At 38.6% G+C, this 26410-nt stretch overlaps 1 protein-coding gene and 1 long non-coding RNA gene across 3 annotated transcripts; both read left to right on the top strand.

Moving 5' to 3' along the window:
- The first annotated feature begins 1798 nt into the window (after positions 1-1798).
- On the top strand, positions 1799-25983 carry LUC7L3 (LUC7 like 3 pre-mRNA splicing factor). Of its 2 annotated transcripts, none has more exons than XM_063120221.1 (11): positions 1799-1984; positions 10340-10406; positions 11660-11699; positions 11899-12043; positions 12778-12855; positions 12937-13041; positions 14850-15011; positions 17090-17367; positions 17694-17854; positions 23669-23809; positions 23915-25983. In XM_063120221.1, exons 1-11 carry the CDS (start codon positions 1886-1888, stop codon positions 24094-24096), a joined length of 1458 nt encoding a protein of 485 aa, XP_062976291.1. In that variant the 5' UTR covers positions 1799-1885; the 3' UTR covers positions 24097-25983. The 2 variants fall into 2 exon arrangements, with proteins under 2 accessions (XP_062976291.1, XP_062976289.1); XM_063120219.1 differs by having other exon boundaries at positions 1801-1984; positions 23669-23862; positions 25488-25983.
- On the top strand, positions 17861-20278 carry LOC134394618 (uncharacterized). The gene is made up of 2 exons (XR_010025189.1): positions 17861-19550; positions 19702-20278. It is a non-coding gene; the product is annotated as an uncharacterized LOC134394618 (long non-coding RNA).
- Positions 25984-26410: the final 427 nt, after the last annotated feature.

Raw genomic sequence — 26410 nt, 5'->3', positions numbered from 1 at the left:
ACTAAAGGAAAACAGGAAGAGGAAAGCAAGCAAACACAAGCCTCAAGTCTTAAAGTTACAATGAGCAGCGGACTGGAAATAATTGAGAGAGAGAAGAATCCAAAAGAATTGGTCCTTCAGCAGATGCCCAGTAATAGTTAATGGAGAGAGGAGATTTATAACAACACTGGCATTTTGAGCAACTTTTGAGGCCAAGTGACAGGAGATTTAAGAAAATTACAGAGGGGGAATCACTGGGTAGTGACTTGCTATGCAGGGACCCCATGAGCAAGTACTGTAGTATAGATGAATAAGCAGAATGTAGACAAATTTACAGAAGTGAGGGGCAATTACTTCAAGCTGTATAATAACAGAGGAGAGGGGCAGTTACCCTATCTATACCAAGTTTCCTTCTTATTGACTGATTTATAGTTTTGCCTTGTTTGTTATGTTTAATTTGTTCCTTTATATTATTTCCCGGAGAGGATTCAGTCAGTCCGTACTACTATATGTAGCAGGGTAATTTAAGGCAGTGGGGATGGGGGGAGAGAATATGGTAATAGAGAGGGGAAGATAGAGCTAAACACAAGAGCTTTTGCACTTTGCATATGATTTCAAGATTAAGCTGTTAACATTGGTACTGGGGAAAGGAGATTAAACCATTTTTGTTAAACTATTATCCTGGTTATCCCCATCTCAACCACCCTGAAACCAACTCAGAAGAGTCCTAACCTCCATTTCGGCATAAGGCACCGATTCGGGTATGTCTCCTTAATGTACGACTGTGACATTTGGATGCCCTGTAAAATTCTATGAATGAAGCGGGGCAATGGCAGAACAAAAAACTGGGCTGGAAGAAAGTACGCGGAGTGGTTCCAGGTGAGGCTTTTATTCATTCTGCAATTGCCCCAGCGGATCCAGATGTTGTCATCTTCCATTTGTAACCCTCCCATGTTTTCCCCACAATTCTTCCCTCTTTTTTCTTATCAGAAGAAAAAAAAAACATTAAGGAGGAAAAGACGGAGTAGCTGCCCAGTGCCTTTTGATTTGTTGTGCTAAGAGGTGGAAGCACCCTCAAATGCTAGAAGTTTTATTTAAAAAACTTGGCATGACAATGTGAAGGGATTCTGCCTCGGATGCCAGAAATGTTTTTTTAAGGGAGCAATACGATGTGTCGGAATTCTGCTTCATTGTATGGTGCTGAGTTTTTTTTAATTACTTCCTGCCAAAGTGATATTTTAGAATTCTTTTGGATTATTGAGCTATTTCTATTGGGACTGTCCCAGCAGAGTTCGAAGGATAAAAGGAGCTGGAGCGTTCTTGAAATTTTGTGAAGCAAGTGTGAGATCTGTGGCGCTCTGATGAATATTTAAAGCAAATCTGGATAGAGGTTTGTGTATTGTGCGAAGTTCTTGAAAGTTTGGATAAGCATGAATTTATTTGATTTAGATACTCTCTGAAGAAGCGTAATGAAGCTGTGCGTAGATGAGGGTTGTGTAGATGCTTTGCAGAATTTAAACTGTTTTTGAACGCGGAGGATCTGTAAGCTCTTTGCTGTAAGGCCCTGCTCAGCGCGCCACAGAGAATTTGTTTTGTCAGAGCTCTGGGATGCTGAGTAGCTACCGATGTATTACTTGCCCCTAAAATCAGCAAAGTTACACGGCACCTTTCACAAATCTTCATAAAGACTTAACGACAAGGCCTACGCGAAGGCAACGCTATGCCTTGACAACAAAACCCAGGGGCGGTTACGCGAGATTTGCGTGGTGCATTATGGGAAACGCCCTGGCTCGAGGGTGCCGCCATTTTGTCTCTGTCACTCTCGTAGCGGCGCGGCTTGGGTGTGCAATAAGGGAGGGAAGGTGGTGGAAGCAGCGGCAGTTAGGCCGGCGCACGGGCGGGCATCATGATTTCGGCTGCCCAGCTTTTGGACGAGCTTATGGGCCGGGACAGGAACCTGGCCCCAGATGAAAAGCGGAGTAACGTGCGATGGGACCACGAAAGCGTGAGTATCGCTGAGGCCGGGCCTGTTCCACTGTCTTGGTCGCGGTCTTTTTCGCGCGCCTCGGATGGGGTGATGAAGCGAAGGAGAGGGATCGAGGGGCTAGTATAAGGAATAGCTATACTTGGCAGGGCGCAAAAATGGGAGGGACAACTAGTCATTCTCGTTTTGCCTATTAAGAACAGCTTGGAGGCAACCTGCACAGTAGGCCTCTGGCGAGAAGATGCGATGGAAAGGAAAGCTTAAGACAGCAAGGGGGGTAGTTTTCGTGGCCTTGGAGATAAAGGACCTACAAGGAAAATGATCACATACACACTCATAAAACACCCCGTATCATATGATAGCGTGTAGGGACCGGTGGGTGAAATGAACAATGAATGGCTTAACGTCTGGAGATGGGGCGTCTGCTTCTCGGAACATGAGAGAAAGGTCTGTACATGTAGGAAGAGTGAAGCTTTTGAGGCAAGAACTGAAAATGTTAACGTAATGTAATAGGGATTTAGCCACTTCAGTTGTTCAGATGAGGATTGTGTATGTGCTATGTTTTGGTCTTAAATCTCTTATTGTGCAATGCTGTATTTATCCGCTCATATCCACCCCATCCTTCTAGTTTAAAGCATAACTGCAAGGTAGATGAGAGGGAAATCAGTTTTAAAACATACTAGACTGGGCAAAGCAGCAGATAAAACTACAAAACAGCAATACAGGTAAACATTTAAGCAAGAAGGGACCTAGTTTTTCAGGTTTTTTAAAAAAATCTATCAGTAATCCAGCTAAAGGTCTTCTAAAGCACCAATGTTTCCAAAAGTCAGCCCTCAAGAATGAGCATATGAATCTCCCAGAGCAGGGAGTTCCAATGGCTAGGTGATGCTATCCAGGAAGGCCTTTTCTTGTGTTCCTACCAATTGTGCTTTAGATGGCAACTGGACACAAAAGAGAACCTTACTAGCTAATCACAGTGGATGGGCAAGATCATATGAGAGGAGGTATCCTGGTCACACACTGTTTAGGGCATTAAAGGGTATGACTAGCACTCTCATTTGTATCTGGAAAAGGACCAGCAGCCAGTTCGATTTAATTTATTTATTTACTTATTTGATTTCTGTTCTGCCCTTTCAACAACAAACATGTCACTCAAGGCAGCTGACAGTCCTAAGTGCCAAGATTAAAATAAAATTTAGTTTAAAAGATAATGAAAACAAATAAATTAAAAATGCAATTAAGAAACACAAGCTAGAAGATAAAGAAGAGTTGCATGCAGCCTGGCCCCATTCATTATTATTATTATTATTATTATTTATTTATATAGCACCATCAATGTACATGGTGCTGTACAGATAACACAGTAAATAGCAAGACCCTGCCGCATAGGCTTACAATCTAATAAGTTGTAGTAAACAATAAAGAGGGAAGGAGAATGCAAACAGGCACAGGGAAGTGTAAACAGGCACATTGCTGCATTTTGTCCAGTCTTGATGTACCTAGGGCATGTGTAACTGTGGCCAGATCTGTTTTACCTATCAGTCAAAACAGGACAATGTCTAACAATCCAGGAGCAAAGCAGGGTCCAGGAACACTCCCAAATTGTAGGCATGACATTTGTAAAGAATGTGGGGTGACTTACGCAGATTTGAAGGAGGCAGGGATTTATGACCATTGGATTGCCTAGGAGGCTTTGCTTACATGAGTAGTGAACTGTACATAAACACTCAGAGAATTGTAATATATGTCTTTTAACAGCTAGCATGGGGCTTTTTTTTTTTTACTATCTACAGTAAACAAAGCTGTTGATTTCATAGTGACTAAAGGCATTTTTCTTCTCTATCCATTATGACACTACCTTGGAAAACTAGGGGGTGTGGAAGGTTACCTGAGAAAATTAATTAGCATCTTTTGAGGTTGGAAAAATGTTTCTGTAGGATTCACTTTTTAAGAATCGCCCAAAGAAACTGTTGGGAAACATACCGATATATATTTTTCTTGGCATCAGCACTAGAGCTGGACAACTAGATTCCTGCAAATGTTCAAGCACTGTCCCCTAATTTTATTGAAGTTGTTTAAGTCAGATCTTACATTTGGTAAGGGCCAATATAGCTGGGTAAAGCATCTACGTACCGACATTTATCTGATTCAGGGTGTTGACTCATTTGGACCAAGCTAACTTTTTAAAAAGGATTTACGTGTGTTTAAGCTCTCATTACAGATTTCAAACAGTTTCCCCTTGATAAACTACTTCTAGAATGATGGGGAAATAATCAAAGCCACAATATTCTCTTTCAGAATGCACATTTTGCACTAATTCTATTACTAGGAAGTCAAATGGAAAGGTAACAAGAGTTTCTTATTGTTTTAGTATGCTTCTTGTGTGAAAGAAGGTCACAGCATCTTTATACCTCAGCAATAGTTCCGTTCCATCAGGTGAGATGGAATGCTGTGCTGGCTGCTTGGTTTGAATTCTAGCTGGTTGTTAAAAGTTTGATTTTTTTTTCCTTTATAAGCCTGTCCTTCCTTCAAGAAGTGTGCTCATCAATACATCAACAGTTCAAATAATAGCTTTGTGAAAACTTTCCAAGCAGAGCTTTTAGATAGAAAAAGAGTGAAAATTTTTGGACTGGTTCAGATATAACACCAAACACTTGGACATTCATCGAAACCTGTTTTTTTCCGGCAAGCCTTTGGCTCTTGAGGTTTGCTATTTTAGATTTTTTATTATGCTGTTTTGGATTTGTCCAGTTTTATCTGCTGCTATCTTAAACTGTTAGGTTTTCCTGATGATTATTTACATTTTAAGGTTTTATTTTTTAATCTTGTAAAGCTTTTTTGTGTGTCCATGAACAGAAAAACAAGTTTAAAAAATCAGAGGACTATTGAGCTCATGCATTCCTTCCCAGCAGTGATTGTACACTCTTTTGGTTTTGCCAGACCATAGTTTGGTGTTGAATCCATATCTAGCTCTTATAAAGTTCATTAAACAAAATAGCATGGAGAAAACTTCTTTTATTCAACATGACTTTCCCTAATAGAAAATTGCAGTTCTTTTATTTGCAACCCAAAGCATGTATTCACTAGCAAGCACTTGGCTACATGTTGAATTCAACCATCTGGATGTGCATGCATGCAGAATTGGTTGTATGCTTGCCACACCAGCTGTTGTCCTTACAACTGTACTTCCAGATATTTTCCTGAATTAGACCTACTCTTAGCATTTAATGAAATATTGTAGGAAGTCCAGTATATACTAATGGAAAGAGGAGAGGAGATATCTCCTCTTAATAAATAAACTAATCATAAAAACAACAATGCCAAGCATCATATACATGATTTACTGTTAGAATTTTAAAGTTGAGTATTGTCTTCCAGAGTCTTTAATATCAGTTTGCTAATTTTCAGTGTTCTACTACTTTTTAGTAGTTGTAGGTTGGAACATAAGAGCTGTACTGGATCAGAGCAAAGGACTGTCTAGTCCAGCATTCTGTTACCACAGTGGCCAACCAGATGCCATGAGCACAATAGCATCCTCCTACTTCTGGTCCCCAACAACTCATTAAGAGGCACAGTGCTGATAATGGAGATTAGTAGCCATTGATAGTGTTATTCTCCATTGATTTGTCTAATCCCCTTTTAAAGCTATCCAAATTGTCAGCTATCATTACATCATGTTCAGTTCCCTTTTTGATGTCCAGTGACTAGAACTGTGCACACTATTCAAAGTGTAGCTGCACAATAAATTTGTAGAACGGTATTATATTGACAATTTCATTTCTAGTTCCTTTCCTAATGATCCCCAAGATGGTATTTGCCTTTTTCACAGCATTCCACACTGGGCCAACATTTTTGTTAAGCTCCTCCACCACAGGTTCCTTTCTCTGGTCAGTCCCCGCCAACTCAGACCGCATCAGTTAATATATGAGGGTAGGATTTTTTTGTCCTACTATCTATCATGTTGCATATGTTTATATTCAGTGCCCATCCAAACAGTTTAGAGAGATACTTTGGAATCCTTTATAATTCCTCTTTGTTTTTACTACCCTGAATAATGTGATGTTGTGAGCAAGCTTAGCCAACTTGCTTCTCATCCCTAACCAGATAATTTATGCACAAGTTAAAATACACTGATCACCACTTCTTACATCCCTCTGTTACAAAACTCTCCATTTATTCCTACTCTTTGCTTTCTGTTCTTTAATCTGTTATTGATCCTTAAGAGGACCTCTCCTCTTAACCCATGACTGCTAAATTGGCTCAGGAGTCTTTGGTGTGCAACTACCTGTATGTCAAAAGACTTTTGAAACTTAAAGATACAAAGGTCTGTCAGATTGCCCCCATCCACATGCTTACAGACACACTCAAGAACTCTAAATATTTATTGAGGCAGGAGAAGCCAGATTGATTTTTTAAAGGAAAACAGATAGACTGTGCTGAGCAGAAGACCAATGGGTTATGTAGTTAGCCTGATATCAGTTAATACAAAATCTGAATGTCAAAGACCTGGAGGCCAAGGGAAGGGTGAAAGTCGGTCAGAAGGGTAGTCCTGTTTAGCATTGATATGCACAAAGTCTGCATCACAAAGGCCCTGGCAGAGCCACCTGGAGGGGGGAGGAAGGGCAGCAAAAAAGACAGCAAATCTTGCCGCCCAGAAGGAAGGGGGAGGGCGAAAGGAAAGGTGGGAAAACAGGTTTATAACTGAGAACCCGCCCCCAACCCTCCAGTTCTGATCTTTTGGTGAAAGGATGCAGAGAGAACCACAATGAAGGGCGGGAGGCCCTACCTGCGAGTAGATAGCAACAGTTAAGGTTTTGTTGTTTATACGGTACTGGGTTTTTTGTGCTATGCATGTTTCAAGTTATTCTTCATTGTTTTTCCCATGTATTTACCCTACCTTTAATCTTAATAAAGCCTTCTGGCTTTATAATTTGTGCGTTCTCTTTGTCCTGGCTTTGGGCCATGCTAAATCCAGTGTTACTGGCTTACAGAAAACCGTGCTCAGTCTTTACAGTTTTTTCTTCAGCAAGACTTGTCCTTCTATATGTTTGATAATTTTATTTTTTAATGCCTTCCACCAAGTTACCTAAGTTAACTGGTCAGTAATTTCGTGGATCTCCCTTGATCTCTTTTTTTAAAAATGGTGTTCCATTAGCCAATTTTGAGACCTCTGGGACAATGGCTAATCTTAGGGATGTTACATATATTTTTTCACATTTGAGTTCTCTTAGAACTCTCAGATGGATACCACCCAGACATGGTGATTTGTACTAAATTACTCTTGGGATCTTATGTTATCACCCACAATGATTTTTTGGAGGAGCTTGTCCCTTCTGAGATTTCCAGTTCATTTGACATTGCTTTCTCTATTATACAATGCAACACCATCCTCTCTATACCCTTCCCTGACCTTCCTCTAGAGTTTATATTCAGAAATGCCTGTATTCCATTTGTTCTCATCATTCACTAAGTTTGTGTTATGCCCATTATATCTACAGTCTTCTTTAAAACCAAGGATTCCAATTCCCCCATTTTAGTTCAGAGACTTCTAGTATTTATACTTTTATACTGTTTGAATTGATTTTTATCTTTATGCCGCCCTGAGATCCCAATGATATAGGGCGGGATACAGATGTTTAATTGATAGTTAGATTAGATAGATATTGGTATAGAAGCACTGCTATACAGTGCTCCTCTCCAAATATGTCCAGTGTGTGCATTTTTTCCAATGGCTCTTTGGTTATCATGTTCTGCAGTAGGCTCATGACCAATTTCTATTTCATTCACATTTGAGTGAAAAAACCCCATCTTCATTCATCCCAAATTGGATATTTCCTATCTTCTATTAGCTTTCCTTTAGAAGTCAGTTTAAAAGGTGTTCTGATCTTTTAATGTTAATTGCCATTAGTCTGATTCCATTCTTGTTCAAGCTTGTCTCAAAATCTTCCCCAGTGGGTAACAAATCTAAGTCGTCTTTTGTCTCGTCCACATATTGAGTCTCCTTAGCCTCATCTGTCTAGCTGGCCCTGAGTGTGGAACAGATAGCATTTCAAAGAAAAATAACTCGGAGGGCTTGATTTTCAATCTTGTACCTTGTAAACTAAATTTGGCTTCCAGGATCACACCACTATAATTCCCCTGTCACTTGTGCCTTCATGCACCACAAGCACTGGTTCCACCCCAGTACTATCTGTCAGGCTGTCTAGACCAGAGAGAAGCAACCTAGTGCTTCTGGATGTTTGGGAATACAACTCCCATAGGCCCAGTCACCTTGGCCAGTGATCAGGGATTGTGGGAGTTGTGGTCCAAACCATCTGAAGGGCACTAAGTTGCTTACTCTTGATCTTGACAGAGCAGCCGGACAAGCCACCACATGGTCTGCGCACCTGTTCAAAAAGCAGCTCTGTGTCTCTAATAATTGAATTGCCAACTATGAGGAGCCCTCCCTATGGAGGTATATTTTCAATATAAGAGGTTACCTGTTCGTTCCAAAGGAACGGGTCTTTTCTAAGGATCATTTCCCTCTTCCTCTGAGTGATGCCCTCCTTCTCTAGGACCCTCAATTGTCCATGATAGCAGAGGAGCTGACACCATGGGAGTGGGATGTCACCATTACCTCCCCAAAGGCCTCTCTGCCTGTCTCAGAATTTCCAGGTCAGCTACTTTGGTCTCAAGGGATGAAACTTATTCCCTGAGACTCAGAATCCCATTACTCCAAGAATACTCCTATGAATTCTGTCCAGCAGGGAAATAGTCAAACATGTGACACTCAGTGCAATACACTGGATAGCCCCCAGATCCTGGCTGGATTTCTGCCTTCATTAGGAAGAAATATGAACCATAATAATTGCATAATCTGTTCCTAAGGAGGGTTAGGAAACCTTTTGGGCCCGTGGGCCCATTTGGAAATTTTTTTTGGGGGGGAACCTCCTGTGCACCACCACAAAATGGCTGCCAGGGGAGACATGGCAAAAGACAACTCACTCGCCCAAAAGACTGAGTTGGGGTCTGAGCCCAAATACTGAAAACAAATCCTTTGAACTCACAATTTTCAGCACTAACAGAAACTGATTTCACAGCAAAATGTATGTGTTTGTTTTTTAAAAAGTGGAAGGGGTATTGCACGTTGGTGGGCACCATGTTGCCTACCTCCTTTGAAGTAAGCAAATTGAATGAAGAACAGGAGATAAATGTATTACGTTCAGTTATTTGCACATATATGTATCATATTTACACATTTAGAAATAGGCCTTTTTCTGTCGGTGCGCTATGTTAAGAGATGGACTGAAATACTGAATGGCATGGTGCAGGTAAATGGGCTTTAGTGGGATTACTTTAGAGTAAATAACAATTATCTATACACTGCCTTCCAAAAAAGTGTATGGGGTTTAAACAGCTGTTCAGTGCTATGCAGTAAGCCATGCAACAAGTATTTTTATGTCAGATTTATTAGTATTGGGCCAAAAGAGCCTTATTTGTTTATTATTTGTATTGGGCCAAAAGAGCCTTATTTCTTTAGGTGGTCTCTGTATAGAGCTTTAGCTCCAAAAAAACCCTAGAACCTTTGTGGAATTGTGAAGCAGGGTGGCAGACTTAAAGATCCACTATATGGCATTACCAGTTAGATCTGCAGTAAACATAATCCCAAAATGAAATTAGTGGCCCTTGTTGTGCCTCTTTCTCATAAATTGTAATGCACTGATTCATTTTTGCAGGCACCTTTGGCCTTACTGCAGCCACCTTCCTCTGTAGGCAACTTCCTCACCCCTTCAGAATTTCTGCTGTTTTCTCTACAAATTTTGATGACCTATTAGATAGTGGAACACTCAGTTCTGACATATTCCTTACTCTGGTTCCTTCTTTAACAAGGTGGGATGGAGTCAACCTGTTAGAGTAACAACTTGTGAAAATACTTTAAAATAAAATAAAAATTAAGTAAAATGGGACATTGGGCTAGCAATGAGCTTTGCTCACTCCTTTGTGACACTTCCATACAATTCAATAATTCCAGCCATTGGATCACATTACCCAATCATGGGTTCCTGTGGGGTCCCCATTTTCTCGTTTATAAAGGCGATATGCACAAAGTTTGGACAGCAAAAATACATTATTTAATAATATGCTGGATTATTATATAGTATAATAATATATTATATATATTATTATACACTGAAATAGACAATGGTAAGACATAACTGGATGCCTAGTGGCCAGAACAATTGATAATATTTTAAATACAGCCAAAGGTAGCACTGGTATTTGTTGGGTAAGGTTGGTAGAAGCCAGAGCAAATTACTTCATTCTTTTATACCTTTGTCTGTCTGTAATTAATGTGAGAGGGAAGGGGACTCTAAGCCTGTTTTTCTTTTCTGCCAGGTTTGCAAATACTACCTTTGCGGCTTTTGTCCAGCTGAGTTATTCACAAATACCCGTTCTGACTTGGGTAAGTTTACGTTTTCCCTTTGCAGATGTTAAGTTCATCATTAGAGATCACTGTGAAAGACGGTTTTGAGCATTAATATTTTTTCTTTGAACTTCCGAAACTTGTGTGTTTTCCATTTATATGCACACTTTTAGAATAAGCTGTCTCAAGTTATCTAATTAAGATTGCTAAAACCCTTAGATTTGCATATGTTTATGGAAATAATTTGCTTATTCCTAGCACATGGTTATCAAAGTGCATTGTTCTTGCAAATACTTTCTAGCAATGATTTTCCAATCTTTCCATCATTAATCTCCTTCCACAGCTATTATGTTCTGTTTGATTAAATGCTCTCCTATTCGATATCAGGTTTAAAATATTAACAACCATAATGTTATAGCCCAATTCTAAGGTTGGTTGCACTAGCTTACAAATTCATAATGTGGGGCACACCAAAACTGTGCTAGCATAGTATTACAGTATTGTTGATGCTCTGTGTCTTATAAAGCTGTGGGTAGTATCCCATATTAGTCTTACATAGAGTAGATCCATTGAAATGAATAAGAGTTAAGTTAGTCATGACTTTACTCTACATACGATTGACATTGGATGCTACCCTTGGCCAGTACAAGAGTTCTGAATCAAGATTTTGGAAATCTAGACTGGTACGTAACTTCTCTTCTGTGCATTCTTTTTCTGGAATTCTTTACTTTAGCTGACAATTGTGAGCTTTAAAAGTTAATAGCTACTTTTACTAGCTTAATAAATTTTGCCACATGTTGTATGCTTGTTCTTGAAATGTCACCAATTTCACACAAGCTTGCAGAAAATAGATATGAAACCAGGTATATTCAGAAGTTCATAGAAATGAGCTTCACTCTCCTTAGGCTTAGAAAGAAATCCCCCTCCTGCTTTTTACAAGAGCATATGCAATCTTGTATTTAAACCTTAGTCCTGCTCTAGTGCAGGGCAAGTCAACTTGTGGCTTTCCAGATGCTTTGGCCTATGTATCCCATCAGCCCTAGCCAGCCTAACCAGCGGTGAGAAATGATGGGAACTTTAGGCCAAATATCTGAAGTGCCACAAGTTGCCCAACCCTGCTCTAGTGTACCAAATTGGGGGTGTTGATCAGGTTACAGTAGTTCTGGCACTGTGCCAGCCTGCCTGCTGACTAAATGGATTCCTGCTGAAAAGTGTTCCTCTTGAATCTTTGCTTCTACCATATTATCAGCAAAACATTTGAATTTATTTTCACTTTTTAATTTTATTTCTAGGTCCATGTGAAAAAATTCATGATGAAAACCTGAGAAAACAGTGAGTATATCTGTAGTTATGGTTAATTAATAGCTAATAAACATATAACTAAAGAACATAAGCATTTCAGTGGTGTAAAAAATCCTCAAATTTATTTTTTTATTGAAACAGCTTGCATTTGTTTTATGGTTTGGCAGTACAGAACTGGTTTTTTTAGTGGAAGTTTAATTAACACCCCTCCCACAATTTTTTTTGTCAGGTATGAGAAGAGTTCTCGGTTCATGAAAGTAGGCTATGAAAGAGAGTTCCTTCGCTATTTACAGAGTTTGCTTGCGGAGGTTGAACGCCGAATTCGAAGAGGCCATGCTCGTTTAGCATTGTCTCAGACTCAACAGGCTTCAGGTGTAAGTATAAAACAGATGGTGAATTAAACTTCTATAAACCTTTGAATTTTTCTCATAAGCATTCTTTAAAATAGAAAATTTGTACACTTGCCCAAGGGCTGTAGCATGTTTGAGTCATTTAATAAAATACATTTAACTATTTGCATTTCTAAAAATATTTAGGTTCTCATGTTGGTTTCTTAGCTCCTTGTAAACTTTACAAGCCCTGGGGGATAGTAATATGGCATATAAGCCATACTAGTATGCCAAACACATTACTTTTCCCTAACTGTTCTGAAATTATTAGGTGATGATCAGCATCAATTAAAGTACTTTAGGCTATAATCCTATAGTCACTTACCTGGGAGTAAACCCCACTAGACTCAGTGGGGCTTATTTCTGACCAGACATGCAGAGGACTGCACTATATATGAGTACACTCCTTTGTATGAAGTAATGTTCTTGTACATTGAACTTTACTGCAGAAATTTCTCTTCCAATTATGGAAGCTTTTTCTTTAATATGAATAGGGAACAGACATAACAAAATCCACCCTTCCCCAACCTGGTGCCCTCCAGATGTTCTAGACTGCAACTCCCATATCCCTGACCATTGGCCATGTGGTTTGGGACAGATGGGAATTGAAGTCCAAAATAGCTCTTGGGCAAGGCTGACAATAGACTAATACATTAGAGCAGTGTTTTGTTTCATTGCTTTTTTTAAGTGGTTATTGACACTTCTGTTTTAATATTTAGCAAGCAGCAGGACCTACTGGTAAAAACGAAGAGAAGATTCAAGTCTTAACTGACAAAATTGATGTACTTCTACAGCAGGTAAAATTTGTCTTGAGTAGTACAGAAATGTTTAGAGACTTGGATCAAGACATTATAAAAGCTTTTTTTTCTCTCCCATAGATTGAAGAACTGGGTTCTGAAGGAAAGGTAGAAGAGGCTCAAGGCATGATGAAACTTGTTGAACAGTTAAAAGAGGAGAGAGAGCTGCTCAGGTCCACAACTTCTGTACGTAAGAGCCATATAAGCAAACTGTTTCATTTTAAAGCTGGAAGCCATAACAGGATACAGCCATGTCTAGATGTGTTCATGATAAAATGGCCTTATAATCATGAAAATTTGATTTAATTTATTAAAATTAATTATGAGAATGATTTTGTGTTTGCCTTTTAAAAGTTTTAATCCTTTACTTATCTGTGAATTTTAATCCTTGCAAAATAATTCAGTAATTTAATTGTTGAAGTTCATAGTATTTTGTGCTGGGTGGAAGGGGAATTGCATAAAAAGCATCCTAAATTCTTTGCCAAGAAAGTCAGATCTTTGATCACTGAGTGGTATCCAAAGAACCACACAGCTAGTTTCAAGTGTCTTGTGTTTAAAAAGCAGTTTGTGGCATGGAGGTCTGTTGTTCAGTGGGGGAAAGGCAAAGGTCCCACTCCTAAATCTAAAGTGAATCCTGCCTTATGTGTAAATCATGAAGATCTGATGAATCTGCATAATTTAGTTTCTAGTAATGGGGAGGGGCAGGAGCTTCATTCATTGACATCTCAGATTTCACTAGGCATTTATAACCATCTCCATGTGGGATAAAAATATGGTATTTTTTAAAATGGAAGCTGAGACTCAAGATATCGAACTCTGTGCCAGATATTGAACTCCATGCTCTTGTTAGTTTGGGGAACTTCAGTTGTATGTTATCGAATCTTCACTTTGAGGTGAAGACAAGTTGCATTAAATAATGTGCACTTAATGATAAAAAAGATGAGCCTTTTAAAGCTGATAAATGTGAAACATGCAAATGAACTCTTGAAACAGGTGTTTCTGACTTAACAAAACAATGTTGCACAAGAAAAGTGAACTGAACACCAGTAATATTCTTCCATTAGTGCAAGTAATTGTTTTTGATTTTTGAGTAACATCAAAATCATCTTTGGTAAATTTGCAAAGTTATTTTCATGTCCATTGAAGATTTCTCTTTATTCTTTTATCCAGTGTTGTGTAACACAATTGTTGGTCTGTTCCAGCATAAAGCTTTGCATAGATTTTGCTTCAGTGCTCAGAGTAAGATATTTCACATCTCATTAAGGATTTCAAACCCCAAAAGTGTTTGAGTCCAAGACTTCAGTAAGTAGTCCCTTTAGGTATGCTAAAAGGGCTTACATGTGCCCAGGGGGACTGCTGACACTTTCTTTGAATAGCAGACCCCCATGCTATATCATAAAGTATTTTTTAAACTCAAGGGAATTTCAGAAGTAATCGTGCCACATGGCATGGATTGCTTAAGAAGCTTATCCAGAGCCCCACTTGGGAACTAGTCACATGGCTCTCCAGATTAATGCCTGAGTAGTTCTTGCAAAATGTAGCTGGTGTGTGTTCATTACTGGGTTAGTAAACATTTGAGAGAGAGATCTGTCATGCCCCCCCCCCCCATCCTTATTCTTGTCCTGAATTCTTCATAAGTTCGTACTGATAACAAATCTTTTAAAAGGCTTTGGAATTGGCACTCAACCAACTTTAGAAGTATTTAGCATGAGGAAGGGGCGCTTTTTTGTTATATCTCATTAATGGGTGTTGGGATAAAGTGCTGCCTGCATTCTTTGCAAATGGAATTTTAGTGAGGTCTATTTTAAAGAAGTCATTCTTACACTCAAATGCTAATGCAGTTAGACTGTTCTTATGATCTGTTTTGTTGGATTTTAATGTTGGTGTTTTGTTAGCACCTTGTGATTCAAAAGGTGGGATAGAAATGTGTCTAAAAAGATAGATTAAAGCTTTAATGTCACTGTCTTTATTAATAAATCATCTTCTCTTTCTAGACAATTGAGAGCTTTGCAGCCCAGGAAAAGCAGATGGAAGTTTGTGAAGTCTGTGGAGCCTTTTTAATTGTAGGAGATGCACAGTCCAGAGTAGATGATCACTTGATGGGAAAGCAGCATATGGGTTATGCTAAAATTAAAGCTACAGTAGAAGAATTAAAGGTATATTCAACCTGTGTGTGTATATACACATACACACCAGAATATTTTGTTCTGTGAAAAGTACTGTATGTGCTAGTAAACACTGTCAACATCTTGCTCTTCTGGTGTACATGGAGATGCCACTAGAAAATGTTCTAGAATATGCCGTTACGATCAAAATACTCAGAGCCTTATAACGCCAAGGAGGAAAATCTCACAGCTAACATTGTTTAGTGTACTATCTACAGGGGAAAGTGCTGGTTTATTTCCATTTTCATCCACATTATAAAAAGTCTAAAATACACAGGGCCCCTTTAGACAACACGCTAAGCCATGGTTAGGGCTGCTAAGCTTTTTGCAGCAAATGGTTAGAGAGCATGGTTAAACTGTGGTTATGTAGCCATCATGGTTAGGGAAAACACGGTTCCCACAACACGCTAAACCATCATGGTTAGCTCAACATGCTTAACCATCATGGCTCAGCGTGTTTCTGAACAGGTTGATACTGTCAATGATAATTTATAGGAAAGTGAAAACCAAAAGCAAGCTAAGATATAAAGCTAGTCCCTTTCATATGATGAGAAAACAATTGGATAAAAATAACTGGGCAGCTATAGATTTTGGCTGTTCAGAACTGTGAAAGACAAATATTAACATTATTCCATGGGTCTGAGTAACACTATTAATCCCATCTTAGAGCTGTCCTATATGAAATGGTGTTCTGTGATCATGGCACTAATGTACATAATTTAGGGCACAATCCTATGAGTTGTGCCCTGGGTACTTGTAAGCCCCTGAACTTGGGGACTTATTACTATCCAGTGCAGGACAGCTGCAGCATGGAGGGGATCCTCTCCATGCTCCTGTCTGCCCTGCTTTTTCAGCTAAATGACTGATTTTGGCTGGCTAGCTGAGGGCTTCGGAGCAGGAAGTGGGGAGGCTGTGCGGCACTTAGGAAGCTGTCTAAACCAGCTTCCGCAGTCTCCTCCCTGCCCCAGCATCACAACCTTTTTGTCCTCTTCATACTCGGTTTACTGAACACAGAGAGGCAGCTGCTTTGGTTCACCCTGTGCTGGCTGGGAGGGGCAGGGAGCACTGTTTCCTGGCTCTGCGCCCGGAGCACTTTCTCTGAACTCGGAGCCTGAAAACTGAAAAATCCCATGTCCCTCCAGCCTCTGTCTATAGGGCATAGGATGGCTTGCTTATGTGCAAATTTTGTTGCTTAAAATGTGTTCTGGTTATTCTCCTTGGTTGTTTAACTCAGTTTAGAAATGGTCATATTTGGCTGACATCCTGCTCTGTACAGCAAGGGTGGGGAACCTCTTGTAAGCTGAGGGCTAAATCCAATTTTGGGAAAGCTCTCGGGGGCCACATTCCATTGGTGGGTAGGATTGAAGGCAAATGGATGGGGCCACAAATATGAGAAATGTAGCATAAAGCTCTTACTGCCAGTAACTAAGACCTGTGAGAGGCATTTCAACCTTTTAGAATGTGGAATATAACTTCACAAAAGCTGAGAAACAACCCAATGATTGATGGCTGTGGGAAAGGGGGTGAGGCAAGGAAAACAAGAATACTGGAGGACTGGCTTAGACCTGAGGCTCCCCAAGCCTGTTTTAGATAAAATGCACCCACATTTGTTAGATTAAGGTACATTTGAGGATAAAGCTTGTTTTTCTTGCAGTAGACAAGATCTTCCAAAAGTATGTACAATGTGAGCAGAGAAAATTCCTACTGGTGCTCTGCATATTTGTATTGTCATGGAGTTACTTGAGACCTTACCTGAAATCTTTAATCTTTGTAAACCGCCCAGAGAGCTTCAGCTATGGGACGGTATATAAATGTAATAAATAATACATAAATCTAAAACAGCCTTAACAGGCTTCTCTTAGGAAGCTGGAAAGCTTCCAGTTTTTGAATTTAGAATGACACATTATAGTTTCAGTAAGCTGTACTGTATCCATTTACTCTCTTATCTGACCACTGCCAACATTTTAACTAAGCCAAAGCCATGTTCTTTTCTGTGCCTGTGAGAGTAAAGAAAACGTTTTACAAACAATTTCCCCCAGTAACCTTTATGTTGGTTTTTCCTTTTTAAGGAAAAATTAAGAAAAAGAACTGAAGAGCCTGAACGTGATGATCGGTTAAAAAAAGAGAAACTAGAACGAGAAGAGCGAGAGAGGGAACGTGAAAAAGAAGAGAAGGAAAGGAAGAGGCGGCGTGAGGAAGAAGAGAAGGAAAAAGAAAGAGCTCGTGATAGAGAGAGACGAAAGAGGAGTCGTTCACGAAGCAGGCATTCAAGCAGAACATCTGACAGGAGAGGGAGTCGGTCAAGGGACCATAAGAGATCAAGAAGCAAGGACAGAAGAAGAAGCAGGTACCTGTCTGGGAATTGACAAAGGGGACAGTACACTGATGTGAACTGGATTCATTGAGATTTATTTCCAATTATTATTATTATTATTATTTATTTATTTATATAGCACCATCAATGTACATGGTGCTGTACAGAGTAAAACAGTAAATAGCAAGACCCTGCCGCATAGGCTTACAATCTAATAAATGTGCATTCAGAAATAGAAGCCAATGTTTTCTCGCAACTTGTTAAACCCTCGTGAGATGTCACGTTCTTAGGTAATTGTGACAAATATTAAGTATAGAAGCACTTTAACTACTGCTTTTTTAAAAAAAAAAATTGTTTAGGAGTAGAGATCGACGCAGAAGCAGAAGCCATGATAGGTCAGACAGAAAACACAGATCACGCAGCAGAGACAGAAGGAGGTCAAAGAGCCGGGATCGGAAATCTTACAAGCACAAGAGCAAAAGCAGAGAACGAGAACAAGACAGGAAATCTAAGGAAAAAGGTTAGTTCGCATGAGTGGTATAAAATTTCTCTACAGAGCTATTTACGTGGTCCATAGTACATGTGAAAAAATATTTATTTTTCTCCAGAGTCCCTATGTACTCTGATACACAAACTCTTAAAGCCTTTAAGGTATTTCCTCTCTGCCTCCCAGTATTGTAGCATATTAGATGTACAATCCTTGGATTCCAGGTAAATGTGTGCAAGTTGCAGTATCAAAATGAGTTAGCCTCTTAGCTAGATGCCAACTGTATTTTACAAATCCATGAACTGTAAATACATTTGTGTGTATAGTTGATTGAGTCTCTCATTGCCTTCTTTAGGTATCTATTATAATACTTAGCAACATTAACTATATTAATTGGTGTGACTTAGGTGGTTGTCGTTTTTAAAGAGTTTTTGTTTCAGTGGGCGGGGGGTGTTGGGGTTACTATTCTACATTCTCATATATACCTTCAGTCACTTCCCCTCAGGTCATTCTTTCCTTCGTTTCTATTTTTCATCCTTACCTACATGTCTAATCACTTTGGAAAATTTGAAGTGGCCTAATCAAAGTAGATTCTTGACGTGCTAATTTTCTTAAAATGTGCCTCGAAACATATTTTAATAAAAATCAGTTTTAGTGAGTGTGCTGGTCTTCTTTATGGTTGAGACTGCATTGATATCCACTCATTTTATAGAGTCATACTATTTGAGATTTCCTTCAACCAAAAATAACATTAAATTTTGATTTCTCAAATAAAGCATCCATAGTAAATTTTTCTCAGGTGCAGTACAATACCTGCTCTTAGAGGATGGACATGCATATATCCACGTCTTGTGCTTGAAAAGGTTTGAAAGAACAGAGGTAGAAGTTGTATTGGGTAATGCCTGTCCTCTTGAGACTAGGGCCTAAACTACACCAAGCAGGATATTGCACTATGAAAGTGGTATGTAAAAGGCAGGAGCCACACCAAGCAAGATATAGCTATATGAAAGCGGTATATAGTATGTGTCAATGGGCCCAACAATTGTCAGTGCATTTCAGTACCGCTATAAAGCAGTAGTGTGACTCCTGCCTTTTATATACCACTTTCATAGTGCAATATACTGCTTGGTGTAGATTAGGCCCATATCTGCCTGTTATCCTTCCATTTTCAAGCCCCTTCTCAAAGTAATATAGAAAATAGCCTCTGTTTCACCTCATGTTGCTCATATTACAGTATTCACTTTCTTTCCTAAACTATTCTGTTTGGATGGTTGGGGTCTTCCTAAGAGTCACTGACAGTGCGGTCCTATGCATATCTACTTAGTGGTTCAATGTGGTTCACTCCCAGCTAAGTGTATAGAATTGTAGCCTTGTTAGTGAACAGTACAACTGCTCCATGCTTTATAAAGTGCTTTGTGACCTTCACATTTTAAAAAGGTATACACACACTTGTATTGTGACACTTACCCCCTGTCATTAGCAGCTTTTCTTCAGTTTTTGGTAGTATTTCACACCTGTATGGTTTCTTGAATTGGGATTTTTGTATTGCCTTATGGTGCTGTGATTCATCATGGTATCATAATGATTGCCATAATTGAATACAATTATCTGTCACTGGCCTTTGGAAACAACTGTCTTCACTTTAGTATATGTGTGGCATATTTCTTTGCATTAATGAGAAGTTATATGCCTGCTTGCTGAAGGAATTAATGCCAAAGTTCCCAAATCTGTGGTGAATACCCTATTTCTTCGAGTCTAAGACACACTTTCCCCCCCATATAAACATCTCTAAAAATGGGGTGCGTCTTAGGGTTTTTTTTTCTGTTGGTGGTACTGAAATTAGTGTGCATCTTACAATCGATGGCATCTTACAATCGGAGAATTACGGTAAATTAATGGAAACGATTGAAGGATTTAGTAATAATCCAGTGAGATAACCCCATTCACTTAGCTACATCTACCATAGCCAGCAGTTGGAGCCTTGTGCGTGGATACTATTCTCGATGGTGGCATCAATGAAGACTGCAAAGTTTATTGCAGTGTTAATCGCTTCTAGAGAAGAAAAATGAAATAACAATAGAAGACCTGCTTGTACTTACAAAAATAGGAGCCTTGTTATTTCTGGGGTCTACTTCATGCTTATATCTGCAGCATCTTTCAACTGGATTTTCCGAGCACTGTAAGACACCTGAGTTTGAACACAACTAAAGTTTTGTAGCCTGGTAAATATTTCATAATTTTAATGGCATGTTTATCTAAATGTTTATCTAAACCAGTGACAGGAAAGATAACTGTTTCAGAAGTCTTAACTTCAATTCCAGTTTACCAGAACATACATCCCAACTATAATTACATGTAAGGAAATGGGCATACTAATTTTTGGATTTCCCTCCTACCCCATTTTTCTCTAATGCAATTAATATGGCTCAACTACTCTGCATTCACAGGTGACTTTTTTTTAAAAAAACGACTCGCCTGGTTATTTTTCCCTTTCTCTCCTACAACTTTTTGTTGTGGTGGTTGCACTTACAATTTGACTTCCTTCTATATTGCCGTAGCATTACTCAAACACATGTTAATCATTGCTAAGCAGTTGTTTGAATGTCTGTCCTTATTGCAGGCCCCTTATTCTATTCTTCTCTTTCACCGCATGCTTTGAATAAATTCAGTTTATTTTGCACAGACCTTTTGGAAGAAATCATCAATGAAGATAAAAGGGTGCAGAAACTCCCTAGTTTAGTAAATTCTACTCATTGCCTTGCTTAAATTAGAGCTTTGTGATAAGATCCCCAATGTCTGAGATGCTAGTAGTATAGAAATGAATACTTATGGAGATTAGTTCATACCTATGAGCAAAAAAAAAGCTTTCAATTGCATTGATTTGGTAGTAAAACTTCCCCCTCCAAGCTTTGACTACATCCAGCGAAACACTGAAATTTCTCGTATTTAGTCAGCTAATACATATTTAATTGAGCAGACGGCATCGCAGCATTTACAGTGCATGTGTGCCCATGATCAGAAAAGAGATTTTCAAGAAATACATAAAAGGAACAGTCCTTGCAGGTATTCTATGAAAAGAAAATCATTCAACAAATAATTAAAATTACTCCTGATCTCTACTCTACAATAGCTGCACCTTTGATTTGATAAGTACACACTTGAAGACAGACAATTGTCATAGTATAGGTTCATCTTTCAACCCACAGGTCAATAACTTTTATAGTTGCCCAAAAACTATCTGTCCAAACTCAAAGCAACCCTAAAAGAGAATCTACATACTATGCCCATTTATAGGGCTGTTGAGCTCTATCGTATCTACATAGGACAGAAGATAAGCTTATTGGACTGACTGCTAGTCCTCTGCGGGGCAACAAGACTGCTGTTCCTCAGTGGATCTACATGTGAATCGACGATGCCTAATAAAGCAAAAATGGAAGACTTTCAAAAAGGTCAGTTAGTGCCACCTACCCAGGCAATTATCACACAGACCGGACAACTCTTAAGAGTTCCAAAGTTAACTGGACTTCTGTGGCTTTTTTCCTCCAGGTTTCAAATACTGGGTATTTTCCCTTAGAGAATGGTTCCCTTGTTCATTTTTCTGGATTTTTGACTGTTACCTGTTTAATAAAGATGCTCTAAGCTTTCTTGGCGGCAGGAATTGAAATTTTCTTCAAACGTTTTGATCCTGTGGGGAGCCAGAAGCCTAATATTGTTATGTACCGTTCCCAAAACTTCACCCAAATGGCTTTGAGAGTCTTTTTCTTTTTTATTGCTTTTGCATTAAATAAATCCATCCAAAAGAGTTGGTATACTCTGTCTGGATGTTTAAAGAGGATTTTCTTTGTTCATCATGCTGGTTAGAGAAAAACCCAGGTGATTAAACAACTACAGTGTACCCACCCCTTGATAACATGCATATTTAATATATAAATAGCTGCTGTAATGGGACAAAAAACTGGTGAAAAAATCTCTCATGAAAACTGCTTATCGGTCCATGCATTGAATATAAGAGGAATACACCTACAATAAGACACAAGACCACCTGAGATTTCTTCTTCTAGTTCCTCTGGGTAAACTCTAGCTTTACTAATTTTACTGATAGCTGTTGATAAATGCAATCCCTTGTCTGACTCTCATCTACCAAACACCTGCTCTTAGAGCAGCTATCTGCCTTCCTATGTTAAATGAACAATGAGTCCCATTAAGCCAGGTATGGGGAACTTGTAGGCCAAAACAGTTGGAGAGCCACAAGATGCCCATCCCTGCATTAAGCTATTACCTTGGATCAAACAAGTTGGCACATAGTAACAGCTCATGGGTTAGGCAACCGATGGGCTGCAGGGACAAGTGAGAGAGAATGGTTGCCCACTTCCACTTTTAATGAACAACCTATCAGCCCATTCGTAAGTTGTTGAGCATGACATGGGAACTCAGAGCACTGAGTTGTTTAGTGGCTAAACAAGTAGTAAACCCACTGGTTAACCCAACAACCCAGCATTCTGGGTTCATATGTCATGCTCAACAAACTACGAGTGGGCCAATTGTAAGGTTGATTAAAAGAAAAGTGGTGGGCACATGGGAGGCAGCGGGCTCACACTCTCCAACTCACGCACCACAGTCCTTGGATTGTTTAAACCATAGGCTGCTGTTACATACAAATCAGGTAATTAACTTGTAATTGTTTTGTATGCGAAAATTAGATGCAGATTTGCCAGTAAGGTGAAAACTAGCAAATCTATTACTGCTTTGAAGGTTACTTTTTTTGCTCCCTGCAGTCATGGATTGTTAAATATCAGCCTGATGGTGCACCTACACAGACTTTCTCCCTTCCTGGCAGTGGTGGCAAATAGGGAGACAACCTCCAACTGCTGGTGAGGTATGGGGCATAGCAGGCAAATGCAGGTAAAACAGGTGGGCTGGGCTCTGGAAAAAGAGTGAGGAAGAAGCAGTCACTAATTTGGGGGAGTCCATATAGCTATAGTTAGGTATGGGAAAGATTTTGACCAAAGCTATTGACTATCAAAAAGATAAGCATGCAAATCTATATAAATGACAGATTATTACAGTATAACACATCATATACGAATTGTATATTGTTTTATAATTTTAAATCATAAATTTTAATGTCTGTTTGTTCTTAATGATTATGTGATTTTTTGAAATGTTCGGAAGGCTCGTTCAGTAAAGGTATTCATTCATTCATTAACATGTCTTTAAAACTTCAGACAGTAAATACATAGTGATTTAAACAGCTAAATTGAAGGTCGGCTCCATGTGTTTCTTACTTTAGGTCGTATGTACCATAAGGACAGGTTAAACTTTGTTCATCTGTAGAAATTAAGCTAACCCAAGCTATTAAGCCACTCAGCCAGAATCCAACTGTTCAATTATTATTTTAAAAAATGCATTTTTTAGCATATTAGACATTGTTGTTGAGTCTTTTTAAAAAGCCTGATATGCGTTTGAGCTAAATTAATTGAAAATTGTATACTGTGGTAAATCTGTGGTTTTTATATGTATTTTTATGCTAATCTTTTTATAGTAGGATGTTCGGGGATAGATAGTATCTATGAAGTGTGTGGTTTTGACCAGAACTATCAAACAGATGACTGTATTTTTCTGTTGTAATTTAACCTGTACTGCTGCCTCCCCTCTATGCTATCCTATTGACTTTCTCTCTCAGCTCTGCTATTCAGCTCTTGTCCTTTGTGACGGAATAGTTCATATAAAATCACCAGTATAATTCGATCTGTAGTTTGTCTCTGCATATACTCCAAATCTGAAAAATGTGATACCATAATGTGTGTTTACTGTGAAGTCCATGGTTGATGTCTTCTTTCATGGCAGAAAAGAGGGGATCTGATGATAAAAAAAGTAGTGTGAAGTCCAGTAGTCGAGAAAAACAGAGTGAAGACACAAGCATGGACTGCAAGGAAGGCGATGCTAAGAATGAGGTCAATGGGACCAGTGAAGACATTAAATCTGAAGGTGACACTCAGTCCAATTAAAACTGATCTGATATGACCTCAGATCAGACAGAGGTAAGTGCATTATTTCAAACTTTGATTAGGGCTTTTTGTTACTGTTTAACAGTGCAGCGTAAGTATGTACAGATGAAGATGGAGCTATGTCAAGTAAGAAGAGATACTAAAGCAACTTCTGAAGGAAAACACAGTGTAGTCCTGCAAAAACTTTTGAGGTACATTGTTTTGTATCGGCTATTTTGTAGCAGATTCATACCCCCATTAGTGTGCCTCTTGGGAACATATTTGTAATTATAGTCACAATAGAAATTAATTATCCTATTTTTTTTAATTTTTAGGGGATTTGTTATCTTTTTTAACACTTGAACTGATTTTGTAATTAAGTCCATATTGTGTTGGTGCATCAGAAACATTTGCTTTAATACTTAATATTTGAGGCACATGTTGGACTATTTTGTTTTTATATAAACTGCTAGTATTTCTTTGTCAAGGATGTTTCTAGTTTTTTTGCTTTGCCTTGCATTCTAATGCAGTTTGTTCTGTAACTCGAGAGCCAGTAGCATTGGATTGATGGAAGTGTAGGGTTTATGAATAATTGCAGCTGACTACCATACCTCACACAGCGTTGGTGTTGTGAGCGGCCCATGAAAAGCCAAATTAAAAATCAAGGATTCAGTCAAACTAAGCAGGTACTCATGCCAGGTACTCCTTTCTCTACCCACATCCATGTTTGAATGCTGTTGCCTGTAATCTTTAAGCTTACTGTTGTGTGTTTTATTTACGAAAAGTGAAAAGGAATCTTTGTGGATATTGTGAAAATTGTTAACCTGATTTTAACTTGATTGGAATTTTCTTTCAACTATGTGTAGGGATGCAGTGCTGCCCAGAATTAGATATCTTTAAAGAGTTTTAAATGCAATAAATACTACATAATAACCGCCTTGTTACATTCAATGCATTTCAAGTCTTTAAGAGGTATGTGTTTATAATTTCCTACTGCGTAGGAGAATTGCCAGGCAGCCATGGCACTCAGCAACATATACTGGCTACCAGACTTGGGAGGCAAATGAAAATAAAGGCCAATATCAGAAACACCCAATAGGTATATATAAATGGCAAGAATGTAAATAACCACATTGCATAGTAAATCTTAAATATAAAGCACTCATTCTTGACCTATGGTTTTTGGGGTCATTCCTTTAAGGAATACGCCCAAATAAAACCCAGCTGATACACTTATTTCTTTGCAATATAGTTAATATAGTTTTTGCATAGCTGTTAAGAGCTGCTTAGCAATTACCGTGCAGGCATATGCATCTTTATTTGGAAGTAAGCCCCATTGTGTTCAGTAAGGCTTACTCCCTGGTAAGTATGCATAGGATTGCAGCCCTAGAGTGCAATCTTTTGAGTACTGATATTGCACAATCTCCATCCATTTCAGTGGTTACTTGCATTTGACCCCTGTGCAAGTCCTTCTGGAATATGTGAAGACAATGATTGGTGAATTGTGCAAGTCCTTAATGTTTATCCTTAACTGTCAAATAAGGGTGTTAGGTGTAATATTTCTAAGAGAATTTTGAAGACTTAAGCGGGCAGCAAACAGACAGTATTTAGGAGTGGAAAATGAAAGTCATCTTTGTTCCCACTATCTGACTCTCTTTTCCCAACATTTTCCATTATAGGACAACCGTGTGACAAGTCTGTGAAGAATCCTGAAGACTGCTAATATGAAGATCTGCTTTAAAATGAGGTGAAAGAAAGCTGTAGTGGCATAGAAAAAATTAAAGTTCAGTTAGATTTTTTTAAAAAAATAAAGTTAAATTCAGAACTGTTGTGACCTCTCAGAATGCAGAGAAGTTAATAAGCAAACAAGCTACTGAGAATTTAAGTCCTTTTACCATTTTTTTTCCTATAAGACTTTTAAGATGATAAACCAACATAACCTGAACACATGGCTTGCTCAGTGTTTAATTGCAAGTTTTCATTCTTGAACTTCGAAACACAAGGAATAAATGTTTAGTATTTGTGTGACTCAAACTAAAACAAATCCCATTTTTACAACCAGGCTATACCTAGCTTCTTGATATACCTTAATGGAAATAAAGTATCTATGAACTTCTGTTATACATTCGATTGTCATTGAGTGTTTAATATTAAATAGACTTCTTTCCAAATAAATGTATTCAAGCTCATTCTTGTTTGTTGTCCCCCAAAAGGAGGTATTTGAGGCTTTTTCCTTTTCTTTTCTTTTTTCTTCTTTTTTTTGGGGGGGGGGGAGGAGTACACACACACACACACTAAAGTTTACATAACTATCTTAATTCTGACCCAGTTGTTTCCTTACTTTTTTTTAAAAAAAAAAAAAAAAGTTAATAAAGATTTAGCAGATGCTGCTATGTGATAGTGTTATTTCCCTTTTGTAATAAGAGAAAGCTGCAGTACTAACGATGATCTGTATCATAAATTACATTTAATCTAGATCTGTTGGCAAAATCAAATCCAGATTTGGATAATCTTTTAAGGAGTAAGCATAGAGACATGGGAGTTTACCTTGAAAAAAACTGTACTTCTCCAAAGAAGGGAAAACGGAGATAATAAAAGTTGC

This window comes from Elgaria multicarinata, chromosome 3 (genome assembly GCF_023053635.1).
Source record: "Elgaria multicarinata webbii isolate HBS135686 ecotype San Diego chromosome 3, rElgMul1.1.pri, whole genome shotgun sequence".
In the NCBI taxonomy this organism is placed as follows: domain Eukaryota; kingdom Metazoa; phylum Chordata; class Lepidosauria; order Squamata; family Anguidae; genus Elgaria; species Elgaria multicarinata.
The sequence above is the reverse complement of the archived record's forward strand: the minus strand, read 5'-3'. Positions and strand labels throughout refer to the sequence as shown.

Bases quoted from the DNA above. Each gene is read 5' to 3' on its own strand.
- LUC7L3 (XM_063120221.1), top strand. From the start codon at position 1,886: ATGATTTCGGCTGCCCAGCTTTTGGACGAGCTTATGGGCCGGGACAGG. The intron at 10,407-11,659 runs GTAAGTTTACGT...TTTTATTTCTAG, and splicing joins AAATACCCGTTCTGACTTGG to GTCCATGTGAAAAAATTCAT. The intron at 12,044-12,777 runs GTAAGTATAAAA...TTTAATATTTAG, and splicing joins AGACTCAACAGGCTTCAGGT to CAAGCAGCAGGACCTACTGG.